Here is a 16,921-nt window from a genome sequence, read left to right as displayed (position 1 = left end):
TGAAGGGGAAGGAAAAAAAGCAGTGTAACTCTCCTCGAGGTCCAGATTTGAGTTTCCCCTGCACTAGAGGGTGACCAGACCAGCAAAGAAAAGGCTCCCGCAGTAACGGACTCTCACCACTAGAGGGAGGAGCCCAGCGCAGCCTGTTCAGTGGCTGCTCCAGTGTTGTTGCTGTTAATGTTTTATGAGTGCAGTCGCCCTAAAGAGATCAGAGGGAACGTCTGCACCGCCAAAGGCAGAACCACCGTGTGGCGCATCGCCGCACGCGCACTCTGGAGACACGCGCGGGGCCTGCATGCCTCACCCTAACGCCGCCGCATGGCGTCGCATGGCATGCAACAAGGTTACAATCAGGAATGCATCAAACGAAATGACAGCAGCAATCCGGTATGCGGGGGCGGGGGGGCGGGGATGCGCGAAGGAACTGCGGAAACGCATTGCCCAATGCTGAAACCGCAACGTGCTGCAACTGTGGACAGTAACGACAGGACCGGGGGGAGGGATGAAAATCGGAAAAATAAACAAGCAGAGTGCTGGGGAGGGAGAGGGGGAGAGAGAGAGAGAGAGAGAGTGAAAACGACAGAGGAAAGTGTTGATAAACACAAGAAAAAGTGCAGTGTCCAACATTAAACAAACGTCTCAGAATAAGCGTCTAAAACAGGCACGGTAGAAAGCACGCGCACACACAGGCAGAGACGGGTGAAGACGAGCAATGCGACGAAGAGCAAAGAACAAGGCGGCACACGCTCACACACACCCGCCAGTGTTCACAGGCGCTCGCCAGTTTCGCACCGCCCTTCCAAAATCGGTGAGAGACGGGGGCCCGAAAAGAAAGACTCGTGACTGACCATAACCACAACTATAAAACCAGCGGACCCTGCGGCCCTCCAGGACCAGGGCTGGGGACCCCAAAAGACCCTGCGGCCCTCCAGGACCAGGGCTGGGGACCGCAGGGCACCCTGCGGCTCTCCAGGACCAGGGCTGGGGACCCCAAAAGACCCTGCGGCTCTTCAGGACCAGGGCTGGGGACCACAAAAGACCCTGCGGCTCTCCAGGACCAGGGCTGGGGACCCAAGAAGACCCTGTCCGGGACCACGGTTGGGGACCCAAGAAGACCCTGCGGCTCACCAGAACCAGATTTGGGGACTCCTCGGTTAATATATTAAAACTCTGGAATGTTGATTTAAAAAAGCAAAATGCAGCCACTCAGCCTAACTCCTACTTTAACACCGTGCAAGTATTTACAGTGAACGTAATCCATGATAGCAAACTAGAGGGAACCGCGACAATGGCAAATATATCAGTCAATATCAGTCAAACAGATGTACTGTACGTTTCCCTGAATTAACTAAAGTATGAAGAATCAAAACTATGAGACAGAAGAGAGTTGTAATTCTGTACACTGTGTGTTAGCCTATCCCAGGAAGGCTCGCATCACCCCTACACACAAACAAACAAACACACACACACATAGCTGATCAGAGCACTTTGTCAATTGCACTTATCCTGTCTACACAGAAAATTATGTTCTGTTTATAGACAGCAAAGGCAGAATAAAGAGGACCCTACTGGCCCAAACTAAGGCCAAATCCAGCAAGAATGTAAAAAACATGAAAACTGTGTCCATCAGGAGTCTTCCGAGTCTAAGAATCGGACAGAACTGAAACTTTGACCCACCGGCCAATCGAAAGAGACATCTTCCACACGTCAGATTTTTTGGGGATCAGCATTATTTGCCCATTACATTCAAACACAGCTGTTAATATTATTAGTGTGTGGATTGAATTAAATGTATAATTCGCCCACCAACAAATCAGTACCAAATACAGCACAGAGAGCGGAGTGACTGGCTAGAATTAGCAGTCAAAACAGCCCTCAGTTCATAAAAATTACTCATAATGTTTAGCTTCTGATTAGCAGGTTGGTAAAAGTTTTGTCTAATAACACAAGACAAACGTTCGGGTCTGTATTTTGGATTAACCCCCCCCCCACCACCCTCCGGCACTATCTGTCCTGCTTGTCGGAGATGGAGGTTTCCGTGGTGACCTCGGAGGGCGTGTCCGCGAGGGGGTTGACGAAGCCGTCGCACTCGAAGTCGTCGCCGTGGGCGCTGACGAAGTCGTTCTCCCACTCCAGGGCATTGGAGTCCTCGGAGGCCGAGGCCGGGCAGCTGCCCCTCGTGCCCCGCCTCCCGGCCGCCGCCTTCAGGATGTCCTCCTCCGTCCGCGACCGCTCGGGAACCAGCACCGCCACCGACATGCCTGCGCAGCCCGGAGAGCACAGAACCAATCAGGGCTCAGAGATTTATAGATTCGGAGCACAGAACCAATCAGGGCTCAGAGATTTATAGAGTCAGAGAACACAACCAATCAGGACTCAGACAATATGGGGGCAGAGCAAAGAACCAATCAGGGCTCATAGAATATAGAGTCAGAGCACAGAACCAATCAAGGCTCAGAGAATATAGAGTCAGCGCACAGAACCAATCAGGGCTCAGAGAATATAGAGTCAGATAACAAAACCAATCAGGGCTCAGAGAATATATAGTTAGAGCACAGAACCAATCAGGGCTCAGAGAAATAGGGGCAGAGAACAAAACAAATCAGGGCTCAGAAAATACAGTTAGGAAATTTCAGAAAATTTCAAGTCCTTGCTTTATTTCTTTTCTAGATCCGAGGAAATCCAAAAATTCCTCAAGTCACCTGGGATTCCTCCTTAATGAAATGCAACCGTAAAGAAGACTGGTGCTTAAGGGTACATCTGAGGAAGCCGTGGCTTCAGGACCCAGTTCATTTAAACGACCTCAGCGTACTTACAAGGAAACAACTGTTCATCAGTTTCCCCTCCTGCATGAGGAAGTGGAAAAAAAAAAATCTGCCAGTACTTTCCAAACGCGACGTTCCCCCAATCCGCCCGTCCGCTCCACGCACCCCCGGTTTCCTGCCATTATGCCGCCCGCCAGAGCGACCGCGGACAGATTTTTGGGTAAGCCGCGGGGTTCCACCGACTCCCGAAAACGGAACAGAGTGGGGTTTTTTGGGGCGAACGCGAGCGCCGCAAAACACAAACCCATCGCATCGCGCGACAAAAGGACCTGGAACAAAAGCCAGCCGGGTCAGCAATTCCTGCTCTTTTTTTTTTTTTGCTGCACATTTGAAAAGCAAAAGGAAGGGTGGAAAAAAACGAGATTTTTAGATAACTGAACTGAGAAGAATCTGGGTAAATAAAAAATAATAATAATTAAAAAAAAAAAAATTAAAAAAAAAAAGCAAAACACTCACGCGTTTGAATGTCCTTCTTTAAAACCTCTTACATGGGTATACCGTTAATTTAGGCTGTTCTAAGAGGAGTGTGTTTGCTCTTTTTAACCGATCTGGCAAAGTGAAAGGATCCCGCTCAATGAGGAGCCCAGGTCTGCTTTCCTTTCCTCTTCAAAAAACGGAACAAAATGTCCTGCTACGCAGAACGTGCCTTTCCTACAGAGAAGCGCTCTTACCGAGGCTTCAGAAGACGCACGTCATGGACTCATATCTTCATATAATACATTCTCACTCAAAATAAATGCTGTGGATTTGATATTTGTCCCATCTTTCTTTTTTCAGCCAACAACTGAAGTGAAGTTTACCGCTTTTTTTTCCTAAACAAAAATGTTTTTTTTTTTGTCACAAGTTATACTTTTTAAAATTCTCTGCACTTTAGCAGTTAGCGTCCTGCAGGGAATCCACCAGTACCAAACCCAGAAACAGGGAGAGTGTGTGAGAGTGCATGTGTGTGAGTGTGTGTGCATGTGTGTGTGGGTGTGTAGGTGTGTGCGTGTGTGTGTGTGTGTAGGCTTTATCAGTGTAGTGTGTTATGCTCTACGCTTTACGTCCTTAGCATGGCTTTTGAGGTGCCTGCAAACAAGGTCATTGAGAGAAACTGAACTTCAGCACCTTTCAAACCAGGAAAATCTTTTATCTAGGAGCAGGGCCCTGAAATATGACCATTGCCAAATAATGCACATCAGAAATCCAGTTTAGCTAGTCATCAGAAACTCAGCCTGGCTTGTCGCTACGAGCAAGATTCCTCAGTGGTGTATTCATATATAACCTGCTGCACTGGTATTTTGTTTTCTTACTACTGATGAGATCGGCGCAAAAGAATGGGACGATAAGAGCAGTGTAAGAATGGCGGGCTGCGTTGTTTCAGTGCTCAGTTTCACGGTGAGCTTATGTTTCTGGGTTTCTACGAACACAGAGAGTTTAAGACGCCTCTCTGTTTGTGCTTTCCGTTATAGCTCATGAAGCAGCTCAACGCCCTGTTGGTCAGTGTTAAGTCTTTAACCCGAGGCCCAGAAAGTCTGCTTCTCTGTATTTGCACTTACGCCCAGACATGCAGGCTTCTGTGGACGCCAAGGAAAAGGCCTCGTTCATGCGTCAGTATGTGCTCTGGTCTGAGTAAGACGGTAAGATTACTTCCGTGGCACTGTGGTGAACTACGAGGGCCACTCCTAAGTCATATTAGCACTGCGCATTATAATTATTATTACATTGATCATTTCAGACTTGGTTCACGAAACAGTAAGTATTTAATTGCAAAAATACTGAAGTGGCACACAACACGTTAGTAAACAGCAATAATAAACATTATTATTATTATTATTATTATTATTATTATTATTATTATTAATAATAATAATAATAATAATGAAGTGTGATGAAGACTCACCTTCTTCATCCTCCCACTCTAGGTCAAGCGAGGTCCCATCCTCATTGGTGGAGCGAGTCTTGCTGGTGACATCATAGCTGCTCTCAGTGTTGGGAGTGGCCACGTTGGTCTCCGAGGAAACCCCTATCACAAAAGAGAGCAGCCCGTGACATTGGCGAGAGTGACCGTGATAAAAAGCCCAAGCTGTCATTGGTCAAAACCCCTCAGCTGACTCATGTTCTATGCGTCCACCAAATTTACAACTATGTGCTGAATGTTTCTTTGTATTTCTTTTTTTTTTTTTACTGTCAAAATGCCTTAGTGGGTGCCTGTCAACTGTACTACTGTAACGGACTCCCTAACAGTGGCCTGCGTTCGCAGAGGTCTGTGGTATTATTAATTTTATTCATGTTACTGAAGGTTTTGTCCTTTTGGCCAGTCATGACAGTGTTTCAAACTAATGGAAGGTGAGACTGAGATTTTAGGTAAATGCTCTGCCTTTGCAGCAGTGAGAACACTGAGCTCGATTCTGAAAAAGAAAAACAGTGTCATTGTGCCATTTCTGGGTTCATTCAATGTTCGCAGTTCACCAGTTGTTTTGTAACTCTTAGGTTCTACAGTGCTCTACACTGGGGGAACGCGCTGCTCTAGTTGCACTCTGGGGGCTGTAGTCTTCCTGTGTTACAGTGCTAAGCACCAAGCGTAGTCCCCTGGAAGATCCCACATCAAAGGACAGGCACACCTGAGGTTAGCGCACCGCAGTTTCCTGCAACTGCCCCGTAAGGCCATTGCATAAACATCTGCACAAGTACCACATCAAAAACCGTGCTCAGAAAAACACTTTCAGTTTTGGATTGTGGACCAGCAAGTTGTGCGGTTTTTTTTTTTCGTCCTCTGTGGAATTTCCATCCTTGAACTGCGCACAATTTCCGTTTGCCTTTTTTTTAAACGAGTACTCATCTGTTTTTAATCATCGCACCATCCGCGGCCCGCCCCCCCCCCCCTCCCCCCCCACACACACACTCCCTGCTGCCCGCTCACGTTAAAGGGGACGTCCGCTCAAAACACAGAGCCCGACGATGAGAAAGATGTTTCTCTTCCGGTGAAGCTTACCTTTAAAGTCAGAGAAAGAGCTCAGCTGGACAAACCCCTTCACTTAGCACAGCCGGGATCGTTTATGTAGCGAGTGACTGACACGTGCCAGGCATTTTCCAATATTCGTATTAATCAAATAAAAAGCCCCGTTACCCACTGTCAGTATGTAAATGTGTATTAATAACCGAGATAAGTATAACAAGACAGAAAATCACCACTGTCACTCTCTGGGAGCGGCAGCACCACCACACAGGCAGCAGCCAGGCCTGTATTTTGGAGCATATTTTACAATGTTTTGAACTGAAGTTTGGGCCATATTTTATACAGCTGCAGCCTTAATCATATCCAGTGCGTATCTCACTAACCTACGTATCAATACTGTGATTTCCTTATAGATATGTTTACATTTTAAAAATAATTTAAAAATAATGTCTTACCTACAAAACTTAAATAAAAATTAACTTAGAAAAATATTTAAAACTTCATAAGCATTCATAACTGTTTTCTTAGCCCTACTAATCCTACTGAACATTTTTCAGCACAATGAGTTTCACTGAAGCACACACCCTCCCCCCCTCGGCATCATGGGAAATCAGCAGTCTCATTGCCAGAACCCGAGTGCCCGTCGGGCTGGGGCACAGAGCGTTGATTTCATTTTGCCGACTTTAAGCCGCAGCCACGCCAAACCACGCCATGCCCCGCCCCAGCCGAGTGACTCACGGCTGCTCCGGGACGCCCCCCCCGCCTGGGTCTTCGCGTTGGACGCGTGGGTCTCAAAGTCCTCTCCCGCGGCCAACCTGAGGGCGGGGCAGTTTGCAGAGGATAAACAGTGAATCTGCGTGCTCATAGCTCTACACTCAGCCTTCAGGTATTCAGGTAAACCCATTAATCAAACGCAGTCTCAACACAGGTGTTCTTAAACAACGTATGTGGTCTTCTCATAGCAACATTCCTTAACCATTCAGGTGGTAGGTTTTTTGGAATGTTTTTTCAACATTCTAAGTCAGTGTTCTGATGTCACAATCACTACTGCTTTCAGTCACCAGTAGTGATTGTGACATCAGCACTAGAATGTCAGTTAAGAACATTCTAATCACACACAGTAAGAAATCGCCCTTCCTCCCAGAGTTTCACTCTGCCATGCAGTGCGCTGTGTAAAAATGGAGAACTCACGTCTTCTGGTGTCCACTTCCACGTCCATCTTCTGCCTTGGCCTCCACTGCCTGCTTCTGGTAAAGACCACACCCTCTCAGAAAATAAACCCCGCCTTTTAGAGGCCACACCCCCTCAGAGAAAATAGACCCCGCCTTTTAGAGGCCACACCCCCTCAGAAAATAAACCCCGCCTTTTACCCACCACACCCTCTCATCAGGAAATGCACAGCACCTGAAGTAAAGAATAGACAATCTGACAGGCATCAACTCCCACTATACTCACGCTACTAATAAAGATCCAGCCCAACGTTCTGCAGAGTTAGTCACGCATAAACAGTGCCGCAGCACCAATGTGCTAACAGCCCATTCCTCAGCAACCGTGAAACGGAAAAGCGTTCTCATGGCAATGTGTTAATGAGGACCCAAAACAAGCCAAGGGAAAGGCAGAACCAAGGTTAAAGGAAACGCAAACAAACTCAGCGGTTAAACAAACGGAAAGAACAGATCAGAAAAGCAAAGCAGAGCAAAGGAAAGAGGAGTGGGAGTAAACTTAGAGGGACGTGTTCGTGTGCGCTCAGGCTGGAAGGGGGGCAGGCTCTCCTTTTGGGAGGGGAGGAGCCAGCCAGCAAAGGCCCATGCCCCTGAAACACCCACTGCTGTACCTGCTGCTCTGTGTTAAAAAGACCCTCTGACTGAAAGCCACTTACCCTGGCTTAATTTCAATTAACTACACTGCCCAGAATGCACTGCGACATTCAATATCAGCATGAGGCAAATGCAGCATGGGACCCTAGATTGCAGTGCATCATTTCAATTTAGAAATGCCAAACCAAGTAAATAATTGGCATAACTGTGTGATTTAGGAGCAGAGAATAGAGACACACACACACACACACACACACACACACACACACACACAACCAGAAACACACACACCCACACGCAGACGCGCTCGCATGAACGAGCACGCAGACACACCCCGTTTTAAAACAATTTCTGCTCCAAATATTCAGCTCCTAAAGACAGGCGGAGCTCTCTCTCTCTCTGCAGGGGCGGAGCCCAGGGGAGGATGAGTGTGGCCAGAGGCAGCCAGAAGGGGCGTGGCCAGAGGCAGCCAGAAAGAGGCGGGGCAGAGGGAGGGGCTGCCTCACCTCTGCGTGCATTCGCTCCCGCGCGGCCCTGGCCGCCTCCCGCTGGGCGGCGTACTCCGCCTCCTCTTCCCGCCGCAGCGCCTCCTCTCGCGCCTCCAGCTGGGGCAGAAACCACAACAGAGGAGGCCGTTAGCCCCGCCCCCTCCGCCACCGCGGAGCGGGGCGCTTCCCTAAGCCGTGAAAAACGTGCGGAGGACTGCAAAAGGAGAAATTAAATCAAAAGGCAAAAACCATAGAAACACAAAGGGGCAAAGGGTAAATGGAGGTGCAAATCCAAACATAACGGACGAAAGTGAATAAAAATTCAAATGGTCATGGGGAGAAAAGGTCTTTGTCGATCAAACAGCAGCCTATCCCAGCTCTAGTAATTCTAGTGACTCCCCAGTGCTGAGACCACACACCTTATTACCAGTCCTGCAAACCACCCTGGTGAGATACGCACACACCATTAGTGAAGCTGGATCATTAAAACAGACCCTCTGTCTCTCTGTCACACATTCAAGCAGCTCCCGTGGCCAAGGCCTGCCTGTAGAACCGTCCACACAAACAGCAGCTGTGGCCGGACGAGCCCAGACTCTCAGCCTCTCGGCTGCGGGGGAGCCAGGGTTGGTGGGGGGGTCGGAGGAGCCAGCTCTGGGGAGGGTGGGGTGCCGGGGGGAGGAGGAGCCATAGTTGGGGGGGGGGGGGAGGGGAGGCTCGGAGGAGCCAGCTCTGGGGAGGGTGGGGTGCCGGGGGAGGAGGAGCCAGAGTGGGGAAGGGGCTCGGAGGACCCAGAGTTGGGTTGGGGGGGGGGGGGGGGGGGGACCCACAGTTGGGGCTCACGCGGTTACCTCGGCTTGCAGGTTCTGGTCGATGAGCGCCTGTTTGGCGCTAATGGCTGCGTAGCGCTGTTCCCTCAGGTGGTTGATCTCCTCTTCGCTGACTGGCCTGCAGGTCAAAAAGGATGACAGGACCCCCCCCATACACCCCCCCAGCACGGTCAGAGAGGTCTGCCACCGCCCAGCGTGTCCACGAGACGCCCTATGTCCCCTCAGATCTTTAAACACGTCCCCCCGTTTATCGGAAGATCTCAACAGCAATATTCAGTTCCTACAACCTTTTTCATTCTTCAGAAGTACCCCATTAACGGCTTTAAAAGTATGGCTCTGCCACACCCTCTGGTGGCCATCTTGCGTATGGCACTGGCACTCTGTATTGAAAGGCCACAGGTTGACCAGACGTGTCAAAGAGAAATAAATGTTTCAAGCGCACACCTTCCCCTGTGAGCAGAGGCTAGCTGTGGCTCACTGCAAATATATATATAATATATATATATATATATTTTTTTTTTTTTTACATGACTGACAGCCTGATTACACAAGGAGCGCAGTGAGGGAGAGAGAGAGAGAGGCAGTCTGGGAAATACTGCATGTGGAGTCGTATTTATCGTTCGGCACAGCACACACCTTGGACTGCTCCCAGGAGTCTCCCCCTTCAAAGAAAAAGGAGAAAGACAATTAAAAAAAAATGTGCAACAGAAAAAGTGAGTCAAACACCCAGGAGCACTGGCAGTGGTCATCACTGCTAATGGTCATCACTGATGATGGTCATCACTGATAATGATCATCACTGCTAATGATCATCACTGATAACAGTCATCACTGATAATGGTCATCACTGCTAACGGTCATCACTGATAATGATCATCACTGATAATGGTCATGATTGATAACAGTTCACTATAACAGTTATCCTCCAGGCCCGAGCACTTTAAATCATCAAGTAACGTCTCGCGCGCCGCGGGCTCTCCGACAAGAGAGTCAGGCACTTAAGGCAGGCGGATCCAAGCGGCCCGTTCTGGAAGAAACTGCGGGAAGCGGGATGTTCTCTCCCCATTAACGTGCAGGCTAACACCATCGAGAGGAAAATGAACGAAGGCGACTGGGCAAAAGTGGAGCCGGCGGCTGGCAGAGAAGGGCAGCGGGCTGCCAGCCACCTTCGTGTATCGCAGGCACACAGGGAGGCGTGTGAAGGATTTAAGTGCCCCGTGAGAGCTGCCCTGGGGGCCTTCACAGAACTCCTGGGCTGTCCTGAATGAAACCGGTCCGAAGGCCAAACAGACCGCACCGTGTGCTCGCAGAAAGTCGGTGGGTGGCACTCCAAGACTATTCTGGCACAAACAACCCCTGGTCAGGATCACAAGAAGTGCGTTGAGTTGCTTGGATAACACTGACAACAGTTACCACTGACAGTGGTCATGACTGATAATGGTCACCTCTGATAATGGTCATCACTGATATCCGTTATCGATGATAATTACTGATAAGCGTTTCAATAAAGTATTAGAACACAGAATGTCAACACCGCCTCCTCAATACATGCACAGCGTTCACCTCCTCACCTCATCGCTCTCCACCAAGTTTTCAAACTGGAAAAACAAACATAAAATAACAGTCAGAGCTGCGTGCAAGTTATGAACAAAACCAAACAAAATCTTTAAACACAGCAAATTGCTAAGAACAGTTAAACACCGTTGAGATTTACAGACAATGTAGGCTATTTACTAACAGTACATATGGTACCTACTCAACTACATAAAGTCTGATTCAAGCCTGATTTTATAAGTACTTAAAACTGCAGCGGACTTAAGATACCTCTATAGTGTAATGCTCTCCAGTGGTGGTGCTTCTGAAATACTTGGACCTGTGCAAACAAAGACATGGAAAACAATTGACAGAAAACTATCTATTACATCAATGAAAGCAAATCGTACACTCATTCGCATTAAACCCAGGCAGTGTCTCAAACGGTCCACTAGTTCCCTATATAGCAGGACTAGTGCAACTAGTGAAACTAGCCAACTATTTGTGAGGTTTGACACGTGCGCCAACTGCACCAATCATTAGAGTGCGTGCATTGTTTGTGCAAAGAAAGAAACGCCCCATTTCTCAGAAGAAATCCGTCAAAAGCTATGTCAGAGACACCACATGTGTTATTTATGGGTGAATATCCGAAAATGCAAGTTAAGTAACTGGTAAAGATAGACATAATTGTACAGCAACACATGAGGATAACGTTTTGGAAGCGTTAACTGCAATGTAATATCGCATCAATGTAACAGCATCAATAGAACTACGTCAAATATTCCACGCGCAGGACAGCAAGTCCTGGAAGGCCACTGGATCTATACCCAACTGATCAATTAAAGTAGTTTATTATTACCCTGCGAATTCGCCTCAACTGGATTCTTGGATGCGAATTAGTGACTGATTTTAAAGTAAAAAAAAAAAAAAAAAACAGCAACCTCCCCCCCCCCAGTTCTCTAAGATCAGGGTTTTAGACCCATGCTGTAGAGTGCAACCCAGCAGGTTGGCTGACCGGCTAATTAGCCGAACAGTCTGTGTTAGGCGGTCGATACCAGCACAAACAGCTATCCACCTAATTATTAAACCCACAATTCCAGGATGACTCCTAAACCAAAAGGCAAGGGACGCCAAATTCCGTTACCACTTAGTAATGTGCCCAGTCTTCAAATATTACAAATGTAGAGCAGCTAGCTAATATAGCAAAACAAGAGGCACTACGGACACTGTATTACACTGGAACGATTTAAAATGTCATCAGTAACGCTCAACTTACCCCCCTCCACGCTGGATCCTGTTAGCTTCCCTCCTGAACATCCCATAGCACTGACTCCAGCAGTTTCCCATGGCATTCTGTTGAAAAACGCACTTGAGACCAAAAAGTTTGATAGCTGTCCAGCTGTCGTTAGCGTGCCACCACCCTGGTCAATTAATACTCATCACGCTAGAAGGCGACGCTGAAACTGGCCATTTTGGGGCCACGATTGTAAAAATAATTATATCTGGTTTTGACTAAGACAGCTGATTTGATAACATATAAGCGACATAGTTGAGGATTAACAGACTCAACACAGCTAACAGTTATATTTCATACGAAGAACCACAGGACGGGAAGAGCTCTCATTGTTCCAGGCATTGTCCAGCTCTTCCTGGTACATCCACGTGACAATTTCGCGACTACGGAAGCCCGTTATGGTGAAACTTAGTGACAGAAGTGAAATTGTCAGTTCGCTGAGTTCGTTATCCGGCTAACCAGCAAAAACCATTGTTCTTGGTATAAACCCATTTTTTACAGTCTCTGGTATAAGCTTTATCGGGATAGATTAGGTTAGCTGTAACAATGTAAAATTGGTAATGATTGTATGTGTCTTCCCCTAAACAGGGGCGTAACCTGGATATAAAAAAAATACTGTGGTAAAGAGACTTGGCTGGGGTGAGGATGCAATTTTGGGTGCAAGTGCTGTACACATACCTCTAGATTAGGCTTAAATTAGAGGAAATTTTCAACTGATGTTCTCACTAAAGAATGAAATGAAATATAGGCTTTGGAAATGCCCATGAAAACAATACTGATGACATGATCTCAGTGTCCTCAGTGATAGTTTATGACCCCGCCTATGAAATAAATATTAAATATAAAAATATTTCTTCTGTTATCACCTAAGGGAATAAAAATGCAAATTGTATATTATGAGGGATACAGAAGTGGGCTGCAAACGTTGCAGGTTCAGTGACCAGGCAGGGCCCAGGCCTTGTTCCTTTCAGCAAGGTACTTCACCTGACTTTTTTTTAGTTTACGACTGGGTGTATAAATAGCCACCATATAAAATTGGGGAAGTGTTTTTATGAACAATTCTGTGGATACAAACGTTGCTACAATGAATTAAAATGATAAAATGTTAAAATGATTTTGAGATACCTCTTAGCAATGTTTAGTTGCTTCATTTATTTAAATGACTGAGAGCTCTGGTTCAAAGGCATTTTCTTTTGTTTAATCAAATATATGAGGCTACCTAACATTATAAGCAAATTTAAAATCCGTGACGCAACCTGCAGCTAGCTACATTTTTGTCGTGTCAGCTACCTTGTTTTTCCCTATGGTGGCCGCGGTATTTGGTGCTGAGTTTTCCTATTGAAGAAGGTGGACCGATCAACATAAGTCAATTTTCTGTTTAAAATAGCCATTTGAACCACTAGATGGTGCTCTTGCTTCCATTTATTGGCAGGTATGCCATCCCGCCAAGTTACGCCTTGGCGGGGGCATGCCCCATACCTATACAGCACAGAGGGTTCACCACAGAAATAACCACAACAGCCACAGACACTCAGCCCTTAAAAACATTAAATTCTGCACATTCTCACCCCATTTCAACAGACAGAATTCATAAACAACTTCACATGCCCACACAATAAAGCTCCAAACTAAGGGGATTTTGCGTTTTCTCCTTCTTCTTCTTCTTCTTCTTCTTCTTCTTATTTTTCCTGCCGTCAATCCCACTAACAACATGTCTCCCCATTGGACATTTTACCGACACCAGCCAAATCTTCACCTACATGACCCAATCAAAAACTCGCATACACACGCAAAATACCCATACCTTTTTACTCTGAAACATTTCCAGTTTAAACAGCTAGTCTGCTATGGCGTTGTGGGCGAGGTTACAGTCTTGGGAACATGGGGTCCTAGGTTCAAGTCTGCATGTTCAGTTATTAACCGGCTACGATATTGCAAAGCCATATGGATTCAACGGCAGCTCTTCTGTACTTACTGGCCTGTGTTCTTCTTTAAAACCACGGACAGGTTTGCTAATGATATTTCACACATTGCATAGCTATGTCATGGTGCCGCCACGTTTCTACATTCATGTCACCTCTCTATCTAGCCACAAACAAACAATTACTACCCTTTGTCACAGCCAGTGTTTTACATGTATAGCAAACCAAAACTGCCAAACGGTACACGCTCATCAGACTGTACAAATTCACACAGGGATAGCTATAATCCACAACCGTTTCTTACGGTCACTTCGCATTTCTCACTCTCATAATACAACGCTTTGCAAAAAGAAATGATATCTCATAAAAAACATGTTTTCAACGTACAAAAATGCCAAGTTACTCACACATACAAGACATACCCCGTCTATAACTCAAGTGACTTGAAAGAATTGAGGAAATATTGGGTAGCATTGCTTTGGAATACATCTTATGTAATTTCGGTGAGGCAAGATAGCCTATATTGTTTGTAGTACCGCAACTTGGCATCATTTTGATATCAATACTTTTAATCGCAGGCCTGGATTTTGGCAGTCTGAATGAATGAGTTATAGACGGGGTATGTCTTGTATGTGTGAGTAACTTGGCATTTTTGTACGTTGAAATCTTGTTTTTTATGAGATGTTAAAACACTGTGAAGAGACTTTTAGAGCCAGATTGACCAAGGAATGCAACCTAAAACATTATATAACATAGTCTGAATCAATGAGTGGAGAAACATAACGTATACAGACTCTTCCATACAGGTGCACTGCACGATACAATTAAGCCACATAATTAATATCATGCTCTGTGGCATGTATAAAAATGCTGAGCAGGCCCAGCTGACCTTGATTTTGGATCAAGATGGCAGGAGGAATAGATCTTAGTGACTTTGAAAGAGGGTTCATTATTGGGGCATGGATGGCAGGAGCTTGAGTCACGAAGACTGCTCAGCTGGTTAGTGTTTCAATAGGAATAGTGACTAAAGTGACATCTGCATTTAGATCTATGGGAAAGACATCAGTAAATAGGGTCGGAAATTGTGGTCAAAAGTGCGCATTCGATTATCATGTTGCTCATGCATTAGTGCAATATGTGAGAAAAAACAAAAGGGGAATTCTTCCTCGGGTGAATGAAAATGTCAGTGCAGAACGTGATCAGACTGTGTCAGTCTGTCAACAACTACATATAGAGAACTATTATAGTAGGGATGCAGTACATACATCCTTCATTACAGACAGATGCAAATTTGAGAGTTCAGTGGTGGAAAAACCATAGGCATTTGTCTTCAGAGATGAGGAAAAAGGTGATATGGTCAGACGAGTCATCCATCACCATATTCTCAACAAGTGGGCGAGTGCATTTGTGGCGTACACCAAGAGAACGGTACAGGCCTGAATGCTCGATGCTGATAGTGAGGGGGACTGGTGGCTCTGTTATGCTGTGGGGGGCATTTACCTGGAATGGCTTGGGTCCACTTGTAGAGGACCCTTAGAGGAAAAGGTCACTGCAAATCATCACAAAGTTATCATGAAACATTTCTATCCTGATTGACAGTGCTGTCCACCCCCTTCATTGAAAAAACAAAGTAGGGAATATCTTAAGGAAGCATGGTGTTCCATCCCTCCAGTAGAGCTCCAGAGACTTGTAGAATCTATGCCACAACGCATTGAAGTTGTTCTGGTGGCTCATGGTGGCCCAACACCTTACTGGGACATTTTATGTCAGTTTTTCTTTAAATTTGTCTCCCGTCTGTATATTACTGCTCTGTTGCGGTCTTAGATATCATTCATCTTTAATTAAACGCATTAAAGACTTATCAAGTTCTATTCACATTAAAGATTTGTCAAGTTCTATTCACATTAAAGATTTGTCAAGTTCTATTCACACAATCAAATAAATTTGACGCCCTCATTCACAATTTCCTGGGAGGAGGCACCCATAAAAAATGGTCAGAAACAATATGGTATGTTTACACGTCCAGATTAGAAGGTGCCAAGGAATGGATACGGCTCGATCGGGCACAAGTAGCGAGGGAACCACAAGAAAAACAAAACTTAAATTTACAGATCAGAAAATGTAGGCAACAAGGTACAGCTTCACGATGCCATTTTACAGCCATGGAATACAACACCAATGGAGAGAATAAATATTTGGAGTGACATCACATACGAGATTGACACATTAGGTATGATAAAACAAACAGAAGACCATGTAAAGAAAAGATGGCTCGATATTAGGCAGTGTACAAAAAGAAAAACTTTACAAGGGCAAAAGACACTGGGGGTGGTCCAACCAAGGAAAGAATATTAACACCGATAGACCAGCAGGTGAAAAATCCATGCAAAATGAGTGTGAGTGGAGGGATTAGACACGAATGAACTCGTTATGGGAGAACACCTGAAGGTGAAACTGTATTCACAGATAATTATACTGTACCCAATTGAACTGCGTTTTTATAATAACTGCCAGCTGGTGACTTCAAAAGAAGTAGTTGTCCTTTCAATAAAACCAATGTAATGTCCTACCACATCTGAAAATAAGTGAGAAGTGATTAATAGACACATGTGTGAAACACATTTTAAAACCCCTCTCCTTTCCAGGGTGTTGTTCATCTTCACCCCGTGTAGCCCTCAAGGCAAACTGGTTTGACTGCAGACGATGTGTGTGTACAGCCCGACACCGCCATGGCCTAAATCAAGGCAAATCAGCTCCTGCTTTCAGCAGTTCTAAAAATTCCCACGCAAAAGAGTACAATCACAAATAATGCATGCTTTAATAAATCAGACGGAACACTTTACTGGCCTAATTTACATGATCTCACTCCAGGCATACATGCGCATGAACATGAACAACGGTGGCGGTGTAGTGTAACGGGTAAGGAAGGACACAGCTGTTGCCCTGAGGTACTTAACCTGAATTGCTGAAGTATATGTCCAGCTGTATAAATGGATGCAGTGTAAATGATATGTAAATGGATAACTTGCTCTGGATCAGAGTGTCTGCTAAATGCCTTCAATGTAATTTAACTATGCATCAAAAGGAAAGTTGTGGAGTGACCTAACCCCAGCAAAGTGTATCCTAATAGTGATTTTGCGTACGCTTAGTAGCCTGCATCCAACGTAAACATTGCGAAGCAGTCACAGTCCTTTACTAAATATGGCCCCAAGTGTGTTACTGTGAGCTACTGTACATGAAGTGCTTCCAAACATTTTTCTAAACCTAACGGGCCTCC

At 45.8% G+C, this 16,921-nt stretch overlaps 1 protein-coding gene across 5 annotated transcripts; it reads right to left on the bottom strand.

The window, feature by feature from the left end:
* Positions 1–1,188: 1,188 nt before the first annotated feature.
* On the bottom strand, positions 1,189–12,095 carry ap1ar (adaptor related protein complex 1 associated regulatory protein). Of its 5 annotated transcripts, none has more exons than XM_035417674.1 (10): positions 11,705–12,095; positions 10,720–10,768; positions 10,467–10,493; positions 9,532–9,557; positions 8,917–9,013; positions 8,087–8,185; positions 6,955–7,010; positions 6,502–6,578; positions 4,708–4,830; positions 1,189–2,261 (listed from the first exon to the last, which is right to left on the bottom strand). In XM_035417674.1, the coding sequence occupies exons 1-10, from the start codon at positions 11,773–11,775 to the stop codon at positions 2,005–2,007; spliced, it is 882 nt and encodes a 293-aa protein (XP_035273565.1). In that variant the 5' UTR covers positions 11,776–12,095; the 3' UTR covers positions 1,189–2,004. The 5 variants fall into 5 exon arrangements, with proteins under 5 accessions (XP_035273565.1, XP_035273566.1, XP_035273567.1 ...); XM_035417675.1 differs by having other exon boundaries at positions 6,955–7,007; XM_035417676.1 differs by having other exon boundaries at positions 6,955–7,004.
* Between the last annotated feature and the right edge of the window lie 4,826 nt (positions 12,096–16,921).

This window comes from Anguilla anguilla, chromosome 5 (assembly GCF_013347855.1).
Source record: "Anguilla anguilla isolate fAngAng1 chromosome 5, fAngAng1.pri, whole genome shotgun sequence".
Lineage (NCBI taxonomy): Eukaryota > Metazoa > Chordata > Actinopteri > Anguilliformes > Anguillidae > Anguilla > Anguilla anguilla.
The sequence above is the reverse complement of the archived record's forward strand: the minus strand, read 5'-3'. Positions and strand labels throughout refer to the sequence as shown.